Source organism: Carassius auratus, chromosome 41, assembly GCF_003368295.1.
Source record: "Carassius auratus strain Wakin chromosome 41, ASM336829v1, whole genome shotgun sequence".
NCBI classification, from domain to species: Eukaryota; Metazoa; Chordata; class Actinopteri; order Cypriniformes; family Cyprinidae; genus Carassius; species Carassius auratus.
The window spans coordinates 8,018,407-8,030,561 of record NC_039283.1 but is presented as its reverse complement, the minus strand read 5'-3'; the positions used below and the strand labels follow the sequence as shown (position 1 = coordinate 8,030,561).

The following is a 12,155-nucleotide window of genomic DNA, read 5'->3' as shown; positions in this document are numbered from 1 at the left end:
TGTATATATAAATACACACACATGCACGTATATATTTCAGAGAGAAAATGTGTTTATATATTAAATATATTTATTTATTATATAAATTATATGAATATAAATACATGCATGTTAATACATGTAAACATTTTCTAAATATTGTATATATATCTGTATACTGTATGTGTGTGTATTTATATATGCATAATAAATACACAATAGACACACACATGTAATGTAAACAATAACTATTATTTTGAATGTGATTATGACGATTTATCGTTTGACAGCACTAAATAATACATAATATTATCATGTAAAAATAAAAAATTAGCTTTTAGAATTCATGATAATAATATAATATAATATAATATAATAAAAAGTCAAATAAAAGTATTAATAGAATTGTTATTATTAGAGTACCTGCCAAAAGTATGGAAACATTAAAAATATTAATGATATTTAAATATAGCCTATCACTTGTCCGCACCAAGGCTGCATTTATTTAATCAAAAATAAAGTAAAAACAGCAATATTGTGAAATATTATTAAAAATTGGAAAAAAAAATTTGATTTTAATATATTATAAAATTTAATTTATTCCTGTGATGTAAACCAAATTTTCAGCAACACTGGTCAAGTTTTCAGTGTCACATGATCTTTCAGAAATCATTACAATTTGATTTGATGCTGAGGAAACATTTTTGATTATTTTCAATGTTAAAAACATCATATTTTGTGTGGAAGTTTCAGGATTCTTTCATAAATACTAAGTTTAAATGAATATAATTTATTTGCATTTATCAAATATATGTATAACATTTATTAAAGCATTTATTAAACTATGCTTCTAACCACAGGTCGAGAGCTTCAGTTCAAGCCACACAGATTGGCAGTGCAGTCTGCGAATGCTTGTAGGAACTGTTGTTTGAGGAAATGCCAAATCATTGAACTGTGGTAACAACAAAATTTATGAGCAGAGCTGCTAACGATGCTTTTGGGTAACACACCTCAATCAAATATTTAAATGAGCCATGTAATAAGTAATCTAACTCACCATATCCACTTCCACTGTTATCCACATCCCCGACACACAGACAGCCCTGGTCAAACTCCTCACCCTCGCCCAGCACTGATGCCCACCAATCACGAGCCTTGAATAAAGACATCCTGAAAAGAGATGAGAAGAAAGGTGTAATTTACTTACTGTATAAACACCAATCATCTGTCTGACTCTTCCAAATCCCTTAGTGCTGTGACAAAAGTGTTTCACCCATGTCTGATTTTCTGCATTTTTGCACATTTTTACACTGCATGTCATTGCATAAAAGTGCATGCATAAAAGTGCATGCATAAAAGTGAACCAGAAGCAAAAAATTCATTAAAGAATGTGCCCCTGTCTGAAACAGTGCCTGAATTAGTAACTGGATATATACCCCATCAGTATCAATACTCACAACCAAACAATTTTCTGTAGGCATTTATGGCTTTTCACACTGTGGAAGAATTTCAGCCCACTCTTTCTTGCAGAACTGCTTCAGTGACTTTCAAGCATGAGCTGCAGTTTAAGGTCCTGTACAGTTTCAGTCATTTGTAACTTCCACCACCAGAATTGACAGTTATGAGATTCAACTTAGATTTATGTTTTTAGATCAGCTTTACTTTTCATTGTATATATAACTTGGCATAAGAATGACAGTTCGGCCCAATCCCAATTCTACCCCTTAGCCCTTCCCCTTTCTCGTACCCCTCCAACCAAAAGAGAATCGAGACACCTCTACCCCTTCACGTGAACGCGAGAAATGGAGGGGTAGGGGTGTCTCGATTCTCTTTTGGTTGGAGGGGTAGGGGTAAGAGGAAGGGCCAAATAGCCCTTCAAACAAAGGTTTTTTCAGGACTACACTTCAAACGAAGGGGTATGAATTATCTTGGCAACATGGCTGCTACAGCGAACAAAAAGACACTATAAGCTTTTTTGGCCGATTTTAACGAAAAGTAATCATTTGTTTTATATTAAATTAAATTGTGAGTTCATATTTACGGTCATGTTATGTACCGTCATATCATTACAGACTGCATAATAGTGCCACAGCATACGTCTGATCAGGGCGATAACTTGCCGTAGACATTGATGGGGGCTAATCCCTCCAATAATTAGAAATCACAAAAAAAAAAAAAGAATATTGCCTATTCGAGAGAGAAAGAGAGCGAGAGAGAGAGAAAGAGAAATGGAAGTTGCGTGTATTTGTAGGGGAAGGGGAAGGGGTATAAAATAGAATTGGGATTGGGCCTTTATATACAACTGATAAAAAAACATCACAATAATCCACAAGTAATGACTCTATTCCATCAATTAACATCTTGTGAAGTGAATGTTTTTAAGAAACAAATCCATCATTAAGGCATTTTAAATGTAAACCATTGCTTTTGGTCAAAATACGAGTCTATACTACATAGGAATGCCTCCCATGTGGTTCTGTCACATTAAATCTACCAATGGATTACAATTGTTTTGGACTGTTTTCACTTATAAATGGTGCTTGATCTGTGCATATGGATGAAGGACTTTAGCCAGAAGAAGTCGATTCGACCGATCTCGAATCTCCCTTTCCTGTCCAAGATACTAGAAAAGGTATCATCCTCAAAATTATATTCCTTCTTAGAGAAATATGGTATCTGTGAGGATTTCCAGTCAGGATTTAGACCGTATCATAGTACTAAAACTGCTCTCCTTAGAGTTACAAATGACCTGCTCTTATCCTCTGATCATGGTTGTATCTCTCTATTATTGCTATTGGATGTTAGTGCTGCGTTCGACACTATTGACCACAACATTCTTTTGCATAGACTAGAACACTTTGTTGGCATTAATTTAAGTGCATTAGTGTGGTTTAAATCATACTTATATGACCGCCATAAATTCGTAGCAGTGAATGAAGAGGTATCATATCGATCACAAGTGCAGTATGGAGTACCTCAAGGCTCAGTACTAGGGCCGCTACTCTTCACGCTTTAAATGTTACCCTTGGGAGATATCATCAGGAAACATGGTGTTAGCTTTCACTGTTATGCTGATGATACTCAGCTCTAGATTTCTTCGCTGCTCGGTGAAACACACCAATTTAAAAACCTAACAGAATGCATAGTCCAAAAAACTGGATGACGAGTAATTTCTTACTGCTAAATTCTGAAAAAAACAGAGGTGTTAATTATAGGACATAAAAACTCTGCATGTAATAACCTAGAACACTGTCTAAGACTTGATGGCTGCTCTGTCAATTCTTCGTCATCAGTTAGGAACCTAGGTGTGCTATTTGATCGCAATATTTCCTTAGAAAGACACGTTTCTAGCATTTGTAAAACTGCATTTTTCCATCTCAAAATTATATCTAAATTACGGCCTATGCTCTCAATGTCAAATGCAGAAATGTTAATCCATGCATTTATGACCTCAAGGTTAGAGTATTTTAATGCTTTATTGGGTGGTTGTTCTGCACGCTTAATAAACAAACTCCAGTTAGTACAAAATGCAGTAGCTAGAGTTCTTACTAGAACCAAGAAGTATGACCATATTAGCCCGGTTTTGTCAATACTGCACTGGCTCCCTATCAAACATTCTATAGATTTTTAAATCTTGCTTATTACTTATAAATCTCTGAATGGTTTAGCACCTCAGTATTTGAACTAGCTCTTGTTACATTATAGTCCTCCATAATTTGATAATAGCTAGAATATCAAAATCAACTGCGGGCGGCAGATCCTTTTCCTATTTGGCGCCTAAACTCAGGAATAACCTACCTAACATTATTCGGGAGGCAGACACACTCTTGCAGTTTGAATCTAGATTAAAGACCCATCTATTTAACCTGGCCTACACATAACACACTAATATGCTTCTAATATCCAAATCCGTTAAAGGATTTTTAGGCTGCATTAATTAGGTAAACCGGAACCGGAAACACTTCACATAACACCGTACTTTCTACATCATTAGAAGAATGGCATCTACGCTAATATTTGTCTGTTTCTCTCTTGTTCCGAGGTCACCGTAGCCACCAGATCCAGTCTGTATCCAGATCAGAGGGTCACTGCAGTCACCCGGATCCAGTACGTATCCAGACCAGATGGTGGATCAGCCCCTAGAAAGGACCTCTACTGCCCTGAAAGACAGAGCCCCAGATACAGATCGCCTGTAAATACCTTGTCTCAGAGGACCACCAGGACAAGACCACAGGAAACAGATGATTCTTCTACACAATCTGACTTTGCTGCAGCCTGGAATTTAACTGCTGGTTTCGTCTGGTCAGAGGTGAACTGGCCCCCCAACTGAGCCTGGTTTCTCCCAAGGTTTTTTTCTCCATTCTGTCACCGATGAAGTTTTGGTTCCTTGCCACTGTCGCCTCTGGCTTGCTTAGTTGGGGTCACTTCATCTACAGTGATATCGTTGACTTGATTGCAAATAAATGCACACATACTATTTAAACTGAACAGAGATGACATAACTGAATTCAATGATGAACTGCCTTTTACTGTCATTTTGCATTATTGACACACTGTTTTCCTAATGAATGTTGTTCAGTTGCTTTGACGCAATGTATTTTGTTTAAAGCGCTATATAAATAAAGAGACTTGACTTGACTTGGTGAGCATGCCATGTAGTGCTAAATTTCTCCAAATCAGTTTGGATAAAGAAACAAACTAATCTATATTTTGAAATGCGGGTGAGAAAATATTCATTTTTTATATGCATATTCATTTTTTATTTTCCTTTAAGGTTCTTTTGTGAGTTATTGGATATTTTAGCAACCTGCTCTTGCACAAAGCTCAGTAAGGGCAGATACCAAGACATGCAGCTGAGATACATTATTAGGCCTAATGATTTTACATATTTAAGGACCACATACACATATTCTATTAAATTCTGCTGGATCTCATTACACTCATGTATTTTATGTTGTAATAAAGACCCCCTCCAGTAAGACCAGGTCAACTCATTCCCTGACTTTGTCTGAAAGTGGTACCTTCTGTGCACATGGTCTTTGATGATGACTGAACCCCAGGGTCTGACAGACAGGTCACGTGACCGCTGGACATGACCGACAGGTCACGTGACTGCAGATTTTACTGGCTGCAGCCCAAGCAGCTTTCCTAACTAACTGCTGACTGCTTAACAAAGCTTATCCACACACCAGAAACACAGACAACAGGAAATGCAAGGAAGTAGACCAATACAATAAGATGGACAGATTTCATAATATTCATAACTAAACAAATGTTTCAGCACATAAGACACAGAAGAGCGTTATCTAAAGATTAAATGGTGGTTATCTCTAATATAGCCATAAAAACATTAAGGATTAGTCCAATATAAATAGGTTCAAGAGTCTACAGATACAGCAAATATTGAATAAAACTTTGATTATAAAATCTAGTTGATATGCAGCATAGATTCACTTAACATTTAAAGCACACTGGGTTTTTACATTTGAGTTGATGTTCAAGAGAAAAATAGAGATCTTCCAGACTAACCTGTTAACAGTCTGTAGGGTTTTACGATATGAGAGCCTTTACATTCACGCAGAACAAGTGAAGAGTTGAATGCGATAATAAATCACATAACTTATCCCGTGAATGAGAGAATGGTGAGTGTTCTACTGAATCTGCTCAGCTTGTGTTTGTTAGCTGCGCTTTCTGCCCAAACTGCTCTCCTCTCACTGTATTGTATCGTTCAAAGTGACGCTGTTCTTACCGGTACAGATTAAATACTTAAAGTTGTTTTGTTCTACCTGAATGCAGTGATATTTCTCCAGTAATGTGTGGTAAAACAAGACAGCTCAAGACATCCCAGCCTCTCTCTCACACTCGACCTGCTGCTGTTGTCATGGTGCTGACGCTGAAGCCAGAACTCAAAATAAAAAATAAATATCAAAATAAAGGTCCCTAATCCTACTCCACCGTTTTCCGTTAACGGTAAAAAGTGTATCTGTTATATATAACATATTATATATATTATTGCAAAATGAATCTCTTATTTTCCAGCACTGTGTTGTTTAGAGAGTTAGCTCATCCAGAAGCGCGCCACTGAACATCTCCGTCATTCTCCGCGGTTAAGAATCAGAACGCCTCTGATTGGACAATGCATTGATTATAAACTCAACAGAAACGCATGTGGTTGGTTAATACTTCACGCTTCTGTAATTGTTAATATTACAGACAGGAGATGAACTAATTACTTAATTAGGAATTTACTGAAAGGATATATAATTCAGTTTCTTCAGAAGCATTTTGGAAATCACGATTTCAGTGCACTGAGTGGAAATACTTAATCTGGTGTATCCCATTATAAAGCACTTTTTCTTAGGTTTTGTACTCAGAGATACAAAATGTGGATTGGAAATGTAAATTTTTAACTGCATTTATAATGTTTTGGACTGAATTTTGTATTTTTTTATATAGATAAAGATTATCACAAAAGGTGGCTTTTATTGTAATTTTTTTAATTTTTTTTTTTTTTTTTTTTTTTTTTTTTATTATGGGGAAATACCATACCCTATGCATAAACAGAATTGGGCTGAATGAAAGCCTTATTTATTTTATTTTATTAAGGTAGAAATTAAACATGATTTGAAAAATATTAAAGCAAAACACACTAGGACTTTATGTGATATGCAGCATTTATACAGTCCAGCATAGTTGGAAGCCATACTGGGAATGGCATTTGACATTGACCAAATCTTTGAATGAAATCTATGGAAGCATATGGGTAGCAATATTCAATTTGGGATGTAATATGCAAAATGACAATGCAGTATGTAAAATGACAATGCATTTCTGTATTTACATTTACATTTTCCAATACATTTGTGCGACGTTTGGTGCAAAATGAAAATGAAAATTAAATTACATAATTTTCATTTCCCATTTCATAACATTAACTTACTTAACAAAACGTAGGCTTCATCGTTCGCAAATATATACATCGATGGTAATTGATTTAACTATGCGCAGCATTTTATACGTGCAGAGACATTTTATGTATATTAGAAAACTCATTCTAATTCATTCCCACTCTTCTTCAGTGGTAACTTAACCCAACTCCGTGCTTCCTGTAATGAGAGCTGTCAATCAAGGTACAAGGATGTCCCTGTGTGAAAGTGACCAATCATATGAGGGTCAGTGCCCTCCGTGGTTTCCGCTCCCAAATTGTCAAAAGCATGTCACGCTCATAACTTTTGACTAAAAAATAACGTCTGTGGCTAGAAGGAATACAGCAAAAACCGGAAGCTAACAATATATTTTATTTTCTACCTGTTAGATTGTGTTTTATTACGTCTACATCTACCCCAACCCTAAACCTACCCCTTACGATAATGCAAAAATGTTAATTATTGTTGTACAGTGAAAGTTTACGCTATATTGATGTGCGCATGCGCAGTAGTTTTAGCTCTATCCCTTCTAGCGGCAACAATCTTGACAGATCCCAAACTTCCGGGTCACGAAATAAAAAATAACGCCTTCATAAAAGGCATTTAAAAAAAAGAAAACATTTAGTGTTTAAAACATTTTGCACAAATAAAACAAAAAGCTGAGCTGTTCATATTTCGAAGTGAGCGGAAAGGTCTAAATGACGATCGAGAGATAAATAAAATAAATAAATTATTATAAATACTAATAGATTAATATACTAATAGAATAATACTAGAGATTGTGAGTAAATGTCACATTAAGATCGCGTGTTAGCACAATTACAGGCAAATAATTTGCAAGTTCGTTTTTCCTCATAAACTAAAGCAGGCTTTTATATTAGGTACATACATATATTGTCCTCAGTCAACATATATTCTTAAACTAAAGTTACATGGAAGCTTAACAAGTTATAATGACTAGTATTTTTGAGACATCACATAGTGAGTAAATGTTATCAATGGAGCCTTTCAGAAGTTTAAAAAAAGCAAAGTAGGCTATTACCTCAGTTCAATTTTAAACACCATTACGGATGGATTTTGGTTTTGCCATTTACATTTATGAATATGGTATTTACCCATAATTGTTATGATATTGTACATTCTAAAAAGTTCCTTCGGAAGGTTTTCATTACCAAAAAGAATTTGCTCTAACTTTAACTGTGTAATTCTCTCCATTTATGTTTCCAGCCAATTCATGACATCTTGCCAGAATATTTTTTATCACTTGACAAGAGAAAAACAAATGTTCAATAGTTTCATCTTCCTGGGAACAGAACACACAGGGCTCCACTTCAAAACCAAATCTCTTTGTAAGCATCGCTGCTGCTGGATAATATCCATTTATAATTTTAAATTGCATTTCTTTGATTTTAGGAGGTATAGGCCGCCTTATTTTTATATTTTGGTCAAAATCATGAAATAGTTTACATTTGAATATTTTGCTAATACAATTATTGTTACATTTTTTGCTAATTAGGGGAATTTGGTTTAGTTGCAGCTTAGGCAAATTTATTAGACTTTTGGAATAATGTAAATAGTTTTGTATAATCTTTAATAGGCCTATTGATATTGCTTTACATACCTTATTATAATCCCTTATTAAACTTTGTATATTACATTTTGTTTTAAAATCTAAAACCTAAGAAAATTACCTGAAAATGATTCCCTTTTCAAACCAATTTTTGAAAAAAGGTGTTTTTCTACTTATTATTATCACTCTGTTGTTCCACAAGGTGGAGCCATGTGGTGTAAAATTATGAGTAAATACCATCTTCCAGTTATGAAGAACTTGTTCATGATATTCAGTTTTACATGCAAATTGGATACCTCACAATCTCACAAGAAACTCTAAGCCTCCCACTTTATCAAAAATATTTCTTTCTTATATTTCAATAACATCATTCTTAACTGGAATCATCTCCAAGTCTGTTTCAGTGCAATTATCCAAGGGTAATATTTCACATTTTTTTAGATTAAGGCAAAGGCCTGATGCCCTTGAAAAAACAGAAATCGCATTTAAAGCCTTCTGAAGAATTGATTTGTCCTTTAGAAATATCACTGTATAGTCAGCAAATTGGCTTACTTTCAATTCGGTGTCACAAATTTTGTCCCTTCAAGGTCTTTATTTACTACAAAATAGGCCAAAAGCTGCGTACAGAGAGAGAATAATTTTGGTGAAATTGGGCACTTATTCCACAAGAGACATTGATTCTTGGAGTGATTGGAGTGAAATATAACTATATATATATATATATGGTCATAAAACATTCTGGTTATCAAAAATTTGATGACGTAAATTGATGGCGTGACACTAGTCCTATTACCGCAATTACACAGTTAGCATCACGCATTCAGCCATTTAAACACTTATATTATCACACCTTCTTTAAATGAAAACAATTGCATACTGTATTAGTGCCTAAAAGTACATAAATAAAGAAAAAACAAGTCTGGTTAAGCAAAACTAAAACAGCAGGATCAAAGCGTGTTTCATACTTTGTGCCGGTTTGTTACGGTAAATTGACAAGTCGTTCCTTTTGGATCGCAGTCACACTGAATGTGTGTCAGTGTCAGTGTTGTGTATGAATGTAGTACACTTTACATTCAGTCACAGCCATGAAGCTTTCACAAGCGACGATCATTCTGTTATTCAGGGTCAGGGAAGGACAGATTTAATACAGAAGATGTGATAGATCTCGAGTTTAATGTAACACTGTTGGGTGAACAGATGAAATGCATGGATTAATATATGCTCTTATTTTAATACCAGACTGACAGCAGAGATGTGCTGTTCACTCAGACTGTCTGCACCTCTCAAACAGCAGTATACTGAGGTATGTTACAGTACACATCTGCTGTTTTAACCCTGTAAAGACAGATTTGTTTCAACAAACAGTTACTGAACCTTTAGACAAAATATTAAAACTTCTAAAGAAAAAAAGTTTGCATGTTAATTTTATATAATGTAGGCTTTAATATCCCATATAGTATGAGAAACTTCAGTTGTCACTCTCTATATATATCAATAATGTCTTATTAAGGTGTTTTTTAACCCTTTAACTGCCTGCTCAACCAAATGGTTGATTTGTCACTTTATGGTAAACGTAGAAAAGCTAAGCTAATGTTTTCAGATAATCCTTTCTGCTGTCAGAATGTACTATATGCTGAGAAATATAACTTTCTGATCATTCATTATAGTTCATATTTTCTGATTTCCATAGTATGTGTATGAATTCCGGTACTTTTGCCATAAAGTGACATATCAACCATTTGGTAGAGGCCGATATTTAAAAAATTATGGGACGTGTTGAAAAAAAAAATACATTGAGTGTGGTAACTAATGACATAAGGAGATAAGAAATGCAAACAAAAAAAATTTCAAATGCTTTTTTCTTGGTGGGGCAGTTAAAGGGTTAATGCTTTATACACTAACTAAAGATAAGTGACCTCTTCATGTGATTTCATTTTACACTAGAGTTTGTTTTAACACAACTTCCCGATGTTTGTCACTGTTTACATACCATTCATCAAGCCCATTCCCAATTACAGAAGTTACTCTGATAATATATTTATAGTAGACAGTGGCAAGGAAAGGTATAAAACACATTGAACTGGTTAGTTTTCTGCATTGAATGTTCTTAATATGTCATCTGATCTTCATCAAAGTATAGAAAAACATGATTCCAATTCCAAACAATTCCAATGGGTTCACATACTTATTCTTAACACTGTATATACTGTGTAAATGACAAAAATATATATATTTTACGTATAGTACAATACACAAAAAGCTGTAAAGATCCAATGCTGGGGTGCAGAGTTATTGAAAATTAAAAACTAAAATCAAATCAAAAAACATTTTTCTTACTTGAAATAAAAAAATAAACTTTATTTCATCTAGTTGCCAACACAACAGTTCTCATTGAGTTTAACCTGACAAAATAATAACTATAAACTATATAGACAAATAAAAATGATAAAATATATAAAAATGACAAAACAGCAAAAAAAAAATAAAAAATAATAAAAATAATAATATATATATATATATATATATATATATATATTAGGGGTGTAACGGTTCACAAAATTCACGATTCGGTTCGATACGATACACTGATGTCACGGTTCGATACGTTTTAGATACAGCAAAATGTAAAAACATCTCAACTTTTCAGAATGCTGCAAGCGCACCGCGGGTCATGTGACAAGAACTAACCAATCAGCTTCATCCTTTCCCGTAACAACGTTGAGAGCTCAGCCAAGATGAAGGATCAGCTGATCATAGTTGTATATGGATTGCAATTTTGAAATAAATTTAGTAGCAGAGCTACTGCAAGCGATTTTTAGAGCTGCAAATCCATTTATCCTTCGCTGAAATTTCCGCGTCTCATGGAGAGAGCACGTCATTGTTGCTTAGCAAAGACAGACGACTCAGGAGCGCTTCTGCCCGAGCGCTTTGGAAAGGAGGAGAAAGACGCGCCTAGCGTTTTCCATTCGTTTTTAGGCACGATATGTGAACGGCCCCTAAGGCGCTCGCTCACTCAGCACGCGCTGAAGGCTCGTTGCAAAATGTCGAATGCATTTAACAGACCAGAAATATAAGATCCTAAAATAACCAACAGGTCTGGTGTTTGGGTTGGATTCCCTGTAAGCTATAGTGTCTAAATGCTGCAGGGATAGTTTGCTGCGTGCATGTTTCTCCTTTTTTTCGTCTTTTCCCAGATAGTACTGACGCATATATCCCAGATATTCCCGCTGGTGTTTTTTTTTTTTTTTTTTTTTTATTCCCGCTGGTGTACCCTGTCATGTTGCAGATGCGACATACCGTTGTTTATTTATCCACCACTCTCTTGCCATCACCATTATAGCTTAAAGGGAATCCAAAGTGCACCCAAACACCAGACCTGTTGGTTATTGGAGGATCTTCTCATTTCTAGTCTGTTAAACGCATTGGCTATTTTGCAACGAGCCTTCAGCGCGTACTGAGTGAGCGAGCGCCTGCTGAGTAGCCTAACATAAACATATAAGATGGTGTTTTTTTCTTCTTCGGGAGTGTCAGGGGCGTTGCCTTTTACGTTGTTTGGGTTATTGGGCTACCTTGTTGAACGCATATCATTATATTTCTCTCTCTCTCTCTCTCTTTTTTTTTTTTCAAATATAATTAATTACTCCAACGAACCGTTCGGTATACATAATGCGTACCGCGTA

At 35.0% G+C, this 12,155-nt stretch overlaps 1 protein-coding gene across 4 annotated transcripts in view; it reads right to left on the bottom strand.

Moving 5' to 3' along the window:
* Positions 1-5,871, bottom strand: part of LOC113060027 (protein PTHB1-like) — a 140,867-nt gene extending 134,996 nt beyond the window's left edge. For 3 of the 4 annotated variants that reach the window (XM_026228801.1, XM_026228803.1, XM_026228804.1), the window contains exons 1-2: positions 5,766-5,871; positions 1,037-1,149 (exon numbers count right to left, since the gene is read on the bottom strand). In XM_026228801.1, coding sequence (XP_026084586.1) covers positions 1,037-1,148 — 112 coding nt within the window. In that variant the 5' untranslated portion in view covers position 1,149; positions 5,766-5,871. Of the gene's footprint in view, positions 1-1,036; positions 1,150-5,508 lie in introns of all 4 variants that reach the window. The other variant, XM_026228802.1, reaches the window with a different exon arrangement.
* Between the last annotated feature and the right edge of the window lie 6,284 nt (positions 5,872-12,155).